General features: G+C 35.8%; 1 protein-coding gene across 1 annotated transcript; it reads right to left on the bottom strand.

Moving 5' to 3' along the window:
* Positions 1–218: 218 nt before the first annotated feature.
* On the bottom strand, positions 219–6,765 carry LOC148782644 (protein PHR1-LIKE 2-like). The gene is made up of 9 exons (XM_088866154.1): positions 6,491–6,765; positions 4,759–4,829; positions 4,231–4,432; positions 4,060–4,136; positions 3,887–3,944; positions 3,697–3,793; positions 3,565–3,594; positions 3,401–3,470; positions 219–1,476 (listed from the first exon to the last, which is right to left on the bottom strand). Exons 2-9 carry the CDS (start codon positions 4,774–4,776, stop codon positions 724–726), a joined length of 1,305 nt encoding a protein of 434 aa, XP_088722280.1. The 5' UTR covers positions 4,777–4,829; positions 6,491–6,765; the 3' UTR covers positions 219–723.
* Positions 6,766–7,940: the final 1,175 nt, after the last annotated feature.

Raw genomic sequence — 7,940 nt, 5'->3', positions numbered from 1 at the left:
TTCATTGATATTTGATACCTAAATGGTAACTGTTATCACCCATAGGTGGCTGGGTTGTCATTCCTTTGTCCTCAAATTAATGCACTGCCTTAAACCTTCTTAGTAACAAACGAGAGGAATAAAAGAAAACCGAATTAGTAATAGTAATTACCAGCATTATTTTTGGAAGATGAGGAACATACCCACATTGATAGAAAATTTTAAAATCAAAACCGGTGTGAACCCACAAAACAACACTTCACTGATCATTGCTTGCAAGATAAGTTTCAGTTCAAAGTTTACAGTATTCCACTCTTCCTAACTTGATCCTTTTAAGATCTATGGAATGCCTATTTGAAGTCACCTGAGCAATGAAACAACAGCTAATTTTTCTCAGCTTCTCCACTTGGTTCCATGGCGACAAGAACACCAAACCGGAGGAACCTTGAACAAGGATTTCTCAAGTAGAAGTCATTGCCATGCCATCAAGTGAAGGACACCACCTTCTTCAACTTTTCATGAACATTTGACGACATCACAACACGAAACTTCATTAAAAAAAGAGAGGAAAAGACACTTTGATACCTAAGGTTTCTTCTGCAACTTAAGGACCCAACACCATAATCTTTGGAAAATGAGCTTACAGCTCTTATTCTTGAATTGGGAAAAGGACTCATTGAGCATTACATGCTTCTTGAAAGCTTTCTCTTGCATCACAGTGAAGCCATGTAATGCCATTCATGATCACTCTAGGTCAGTGTCGGTGATCATAGGGCCAGTACCGCCATTCACATCGATGTCATTTTCCAATTCTAATTCATCATTTTCATGGTTTCTCGCTTCTCTATTGGGTTCCTCCGATTTCATGATACCCTCAAAAATTGTTTCCTCCAAAACTGGTGGTGGTTCCATGTCAGTTGGTCTTATTCCAATTTCAGGTTCATATTCTTTAATTATAGCATCTGACATGGTGCTTGAGCTTCCTTTTGTAGGTTCATATCTTGCTTCCTTCACCTCTACCCCCGGTTGAACAAACGAAGGAACTCCATTACCATTACGAACAAGTGCGGAGATCCCTCCACCAATCTTGTACTCTGTCCACTCAGGGCCATAACCATTCGTTCCAAACATTGGTTTTTCAACACTTGGTCCATTCTTCACGCCTTGAATCTTGCTATCAAACTCAATGAGGTTATTCATTGAAGCATTGGTGACCTGGACTGCAGGATTAAGGTTACGAGTAGCTTCGGTCGTCATTGATCTCTGGTTTTCAATGTGTGGGTTTAAGGAGCCAGGCATTCCTGTTTGATCGGAGCTAGCGGCGTTGATGTTCTTGTTGGTCAATATAGAAGAAGCCAATTCTGAGAGCTCAGCTCGTGCTGCTTCCATCCCTTGAGTACTTGAAGGTTCTGATGCTAGGGCTTTCTGGGCTCTCTCTAGTGCTAGGTGCAAGTACCTTTTCTGTGCATCAATTCGAAGTTGCAGGTGCCTCTTCACCTAAGTCAACAAGGAGCGAAGGTTGATTAGAAGCTTGATTAGCCATGATCTATGAAAAGTTTGCTGATTCTAGATATTGTTATAATGTTTTATTGTGTTGAATAACTGGAACTCTAGAATTGAAGGGATAAGACCATATGTTTTTTGTGCAAGGAAGTCAAAATCATCGTTAGTTGTTAAATGGGAAATCTGATGGCTTGGAACATATTACAAAGTTCAAAAGTTTTCTTTTGAAATATGAGCCCAATTTACCAAATTTCATATCTAAAGGCAAATATTAATAGTTATCTCCTTGTATCAAAAATAAAAAGTCTTATTGTATAGTCTTTCAATTTTTTTTAAAAAAAACTTCGATATCCTTTGCCAAGACAATTAAATTACCCATTCTCCATTCAAATTGTTTTTGGCAAAGGTAGTTTAGAGAATACATAAAGCATGGACAACATGTATGGCTTGCCTAGCATTAATAGTGATTCTAATGTGTGTCTATGCCACCACATGTATGGTTTGTCTAGCCTTAATAGTGATTCTAATGTGTGTTTATGCCTATGCTTAACAAATGACAAATGCCTTAACCTAAATTAATGTCAAATTGGGGGATGAGGATGGGGATACTTAAGCAAGTTTCATTGGCCAAAATGACAACAATACTGCATGGGACAAATATAAGGACAATATACATTTGAGCTTTGATACTTCAAATGTGACAGGCATGTAAGCAAGTATTACTTTTGAAATTTTTATGCCAAACTCAGAATTTATTCTTTGTAAAAATTGATGTGCTAGAAAGAAGTGGGGTATAAAAAACATGATCAAGAAATGTAGGATGCATAGTGAAAGTTACTTTATTTATATAATCATTTGTCAACATATTTCCTATATATTAATTAAAATTACCCATAACTTTTCCTTTTTATTGGAGGGCATTGAGGGTAATTACTCTTTTCTACATATTGGATGGAGGACATTTGTGTCTTCCAAAAAGAAAAATAATTCAAACAATATAAATAACCAAAATACTTGTTTAGATATTTAGGGGCATTTTGGTTATTTTATTTTTGATAATTATTTATTGCCAAATGGAAAAAACTATAATAGGGACATTTTGAGTATCCCAAATTTTGGGTATTTATCCTCTATAACATTGATATCAATTCCAAAAATTTCAAAATTTGGGGATGTATCCTCTAACATAGATATTAATACATGTATCCTCTCTAACATAGATAACATGTATCCCACGGGAGCATAGTATATGCCATATTTATTTTATATTTTATACGCTGCATTATTGGGTGTGTACGCACATCCAAATTTTCAACTGAATCTAATGTATAGAAATATTAAAAATTGCAAAATCCTAATCTTCCAACCAATTTGAATGAAATTTGCAAATCTGGAATCATAAAGAATTACATAAAATGCTTCCCGTTAATTTGATAAAATGTAAAAGAATGAGATAATTTTAATTAATACAAGACAATCCACTAAGAGAGAGAAGGGGAAGGGAAAGTTTATATGAGGTGTCAATTTTATATTATGCGAGTACGGTGCACTTAAAAAACCTACCAAAAAGAAGTGTTTTGATATTCGAAAACCCTCAATTTGATAACCTCGAGAAGTATGGACATATGAGATGTATGGATATAAAGAAAAACAAAATTCCAAATTCTAAAAATAATACATTTTGTAATAAGTTATTTGAACAGTCTATTTTCAAGATTTTTAAGTATTTATGGATCAACTCGATTTGCATCATTTTTTAAATTTCAAATTTTTTAATTAGTGGCCAAAATAGATTTTTGAATCATTATCAAATTTTGAACACCGATTCTACATCCGCAGTAAATTAAAGGTGGATATGAGGTGGACACCTTATACAAACCCTAAGAGAGAGAGAGAGTGAGAGTATTGTTGATCTTGCCTCGAGCTGCTCATGGAGCTGGATTTTAGACTTGATTTGCATGTGAGTGGCTTCTGCTACTTGCAAGTTCCTGAGACACGAGATAGGAATTACATTAACAATGACTATCAAGGAATTACATTGAGAATGATCATCATTTGTTTCATGTGAGAGAGAGATCTTACGCATTTGTAGGTAGGGGGGCTGCATTTGTCCTGCCAAACAAGATAGATGCATTACCTTCAAGAAGAAAATTTCTCTGATGAACGAGAGAGAGAGACAGAGAGAGAGAGAGAGAGGAACAAGGGTTCTCTTACAGATTGGGGTGAGGCAAGGTTCTACTCATGGTTGGAGGGGCAACCACCATGGCCCTAGCTGAAACTTCATTGCTTCTATTCCCCATGGTTGCCACTTCTGCTATATATATATATATGGTGTGAGATGCACACCATTCCCATTCAATTTAGATAGAGAAAACTATTCAAATGTTGATAAAATTGGACTTACCGCTCCTCCTTGCTTCAGTGCTGTCTCCTGCACCTTGAGCCGTTATCTGCCTGTGTTTCTGCAGCAATACATCAAGATTGGTTGGCCATTTGAGAGAGAGAGAGAGGGAGAGCGAGAGAGAGAGAAGAGAGAGAGAGAGAGAGAGAGAGAGAGAGAGAGAGAGAGAGAGAGACCTGCAAGTGGCTCTGGACATGAAATGTTGTAAGTCCAGGAACCCCCATTTCTTCCACCAATATGCTCGGTGTGACCTCTGGGAGAAAAAGAAACAAAACAAATCTCTTGAATTCTTTATTAATACTGCGAAAGCATGCGGAGAAGCTAGAGAGAGGTTTATGTAGACTCACGAGTGTGCCCACCAAGCCTAGCAATGGTTCGGAGAAAGAGGCGGTGGAGTTCCGGAGTCCATCTCAGTCTGTTCTTCAGATCAATTGTCAGTCTAAACCCAATTAGGTCATCTTCGGGCTCATTGTCTTCTATATTTTGGGGTTCAACAGGTTCAGGAGTGCTCCCCTCACCAGAGACATCGTTCATTTGATTATGCGTCCTCTGAAAATAACCATTTAGGAAATCTCATAAGCCCTAGAACTAAAACTTTAGTCTTGTACAAGGTACAAGGCAGTAATTGATTCTTAATTTATCACCTCTGAACTCGTGTTATTGCCACTGATTCTTTCTCTAAAAGTTGTTGAAGCACTTCTTCTCTTTAGAATTGCATCAACAACGTTTAGAGAAAGAATCAGTGTGGCAATAACATGAGTTCAGAGGTGATAAATTAACTATCAATTAATGCCTTGTACTTTGTAAAGGCAAATGCTTCTAAAGAGAAGAACTGCAAATGACCTCCATGTAGGTGCTACTCTTTTCCCTCCTACCTTTTTGTCATTACCCATTAGTCTGACTCTATTTCTGCCAAAGCCTCAGAACTGTGGAGTAAGGGCTTTTCCTTCATGGAAACAGTGAGAGAAAGTGCAAATGTTAACATGAGAGAGGAGAGAGGAATAGAAGGAAAGGATTTGGGCTTTATTTCAGCGGCTGAATAAATTTTTAGACCATTACAAAGATTTTCAGTAGTGAAACATCTTTTTGATACTATTCGAAGGTGCACCTTACTTCAATTCTTTAGGGCCTCGGCCTTATACAAACCACACCCAAAATAGATATAAAAAAAAGTAGCTGAAGATGGGTTGAAAAAAGAGAAAAAAAGTATATTGCAGAATCAAGTATGTTAAAAGATTTCCCATTCCTTTGCTTTGCTGTCCATCTCCTCCCACAGGCAGAATTTATGCTAGGAATAATTTTTAGATTACAAATTTTAGAGATGTAATCTCTAGAATCCAAAGAAAAAAAGGCATCCCAAGATTGTATAGGAACCGTCCAATATTTGGATGGAAAGATCTAAATGATCAAGATCTCAAAATCTATTTTTTTTCTTTGAAAATAATCAATCTAATTAAAATCCAATAGAACTCTAGCATTCAAAAAAAAAATAAAAAAAATTTAAGGGAATATCTAGATGATCAAGAACTCAAAATCTATTTTTTTCTTTGAAAATAATCGTCTAATTATAATCCGATAGATCTCTAGCATTCAAAAAAAAAAAAAAACTATTTTGCTCAAAGGAGTGAATGTATGGCATGCTCCATCATATATAGGCTCATTAGTAGAAACTAGTAAAAATAAAAAAAAGTCGAATAAGAAGGAAAACTTTTGGTGCTCCTACAAGAGGACTAAAAAATGGTGCTCTCCCACCTTTAAGAATTTGAGGTGGGTGAGTAACCTAAAAAAGATCCAAATCATTATCCTATGTTGCGAAAACAATCTTCTCATAAAAAAAAAAAAGAAAGAAAAAAAAAAAAAGAAGTAATCTCGAGTACAAAAAAAGTAAAAGATCGTGAGTAGAAAAAAAAGGATCTCAAGTATCAAAAATGCTCCGGCTCTAATCAGATCTGGGCTGCCCACTTGAATGGACAATGATCCAAAGGATTTTGAGTATTTTTTTGGAGCAAATCAAGTTTGAGAGAATGGTTTGGAGGATTCCATGGTTCATCACCCACATCAAAAACCATTTTTGAGGGGGGAAGTACCATTTTTTGCTCCTCTACGAACACCAAAAGTTATCCCGAACAAGGAACCTGGTGGACACAGACAAGAACTAAGTTTCTTTTTTTTGGAATGGGGTCAGAGCATCTGTGGTTAGGCTGGCCGATGCCTCAAAATAACATCCCACCCTCCATTTCCATCAACACATCTAAAGAAAAAAAAGGAAAAAAAAAAAGAAGAAAATAAAAAGAAACTAATATGTGCGTTAAAAGTTAAAAACAATATAGAACAAGGTAGGCACACTGTCGTAAATAGAAAAGAAAAGATGAAATGAAAAATATGTTACAAAACCTAGTACACATAGATACTAGAACTTGAAACAGAGAGAGATCCTAAATATAAAAGAAAAGAAGAAAGAGAGAAAGTATTTTGCAAAACCTAGTACACATAGAAACTTTGAGAGAGAGAAAGAGATAGGCAGAGCAGGCATAGAAAGCACAAAAAGAAACTACAACTGGAGAAAATGAAATTAAGAGAGAGAGAAGCCTAAGAAAGAGGGCTTACAATGACTGATGGGGATGGCCATAGAAACCCTAGAAACTATCAAACTCACACAAAGAGGAGGATTGCTCTTCACTAAATCCCACCACCTACCATTATATAGACACAATTGGCCTAAAAATCAGAGAAAAAAAAAAGAGATTTTGGCGTCATAATTTCTTTTGGATTAGTATTGTGCATGCGACATTAAAAGCCCTTGCATATCTTTAAGGGTGGGTGCAAGGAACTGATACTATGCTGTTAAGGGGTATCTATTACTGGATAACAAGCATGCGAATTTTAAATGCCGTCTCCATTTGAGTCTAAATAGAGGAGAGAGAAATTAACATTAGAGAGAGAAGACTAATGCTTGAGCTTAAAAAAGCCTGTATTGTGTGGCAGGCTTGTTTACATGGAGGAAGATGCCTGTTTTCTCTGTTGATTCCCTTTTCCAGCGGTTTCACACTCATTGATATATACTCTCTCTCCTCTCTCTCTCTCTAGTATTATTACTTTACCCTACTTTACCCTAATACAAGGAGGTCACACCATTTTTGCCCGTTAGACTCAAAAAAGTTCTATATAGAGCAGTATTATTAAAAGGTAATTTAGGCATTTGGGGGCCTTTTATTCTTTCTAAATCTTACTCTAAATATTGGACCTTTACCAATTATCTGTGTATTATTTAATATAATGAAAAAATTGGTGATGAAAAGCTAATATATGTCAACTAGAAATTGAAGCAACTTCATTAGTAGCCAAAATTTGTATAGGTTCTTAATGTTTGATAGATGGTTAAGGTGCAATTTCACATAAAGCTTTAATGGTTAATGCTTGCAGTAAAAATTCCTTTATTTTTATTCAAATATTTCTCTGAAATTCGAATCTTTGTAATTTAGAAAGCGAATGTTAGCACGTGTTTTCCTTTTACGGCGAGATGAGAAGCATAAAGAGAACTGAATCGAATGTCGGAATCATGCATTTCAGGTGATTAAGCTGAACAAATGATTTGGGAAAGAAAAGAACCTAGGATCAGCCGACATTCACTGTAAATCCTACCAATTTTGTAAGTAATTTACGATGGGTTCCTGAAAAAGTAGAGAATGTGAGATTGAGAATGTGTCACCGGCACGACCGTTACCTAAATTTGGAATGATAGTTCAGTTTGTGAAACCTTTTGAGAAGTGAAAAATGTTGAGAGGTCATGCAAAACCTGTATTTGATGTGCAGGTGCCTGAAAATTTGAGAGACAGTCCGATATTTCTAACCTGTAACTCTTTCGTGACAAATTTAAAACACCTTATTTGATATTCAAAAGATAAAATGTTGCAGTAAAAAAACAAAAAACTCATCTCTTCTATATACTGTTTCGATTAGGAATGACTAATTTAATTACACACATTTTTGAAAAATTTAATGTCCTGAACTATTTTATCACTTTCTAGATTGTGAATGGTGTTTAGGTTTAAAGTGC

This window comes from Amborella trichopoda, chromosome 4 (assembly GCF_054954075.1).
Source record: "Amborella trichopoda isolate Santa Cruz 75 chromosome 4, AtrichopodaSantaCruz75HAP2 v2.0, whole genome shotgun sequence".
Lineage (NCBI taxonomy): Eukaryota > Viridiplantae > Streptophyta > Magnoliopsida > Amborellales > Amborellaceae > Amborella > Amborella trichopoda.
This window is presented reverse-complemented; position numbering and strand designations above follow the sequence as displayed.

Excerpts from the sequence above, each read along its gene's own strand:
- LOC148782644 (XM_088866154.1), bottom strand. Across the intron at positions 3,794-3,886 it reads CACTGAAGCAAGGAGGAGCG|AAGTGGCAACCATGGGGAAT; the intron begins GTAAGTCCAATT and ends TATATATAGCAG. Across the intron at positions 3,595-3,696 it reads ACCTTGCCTCACCCCAATCT|GACAAATGCAGCCCCCCTAC; the intron begins GTAAGAGAACCC and ends CTTGTTTGGCAG.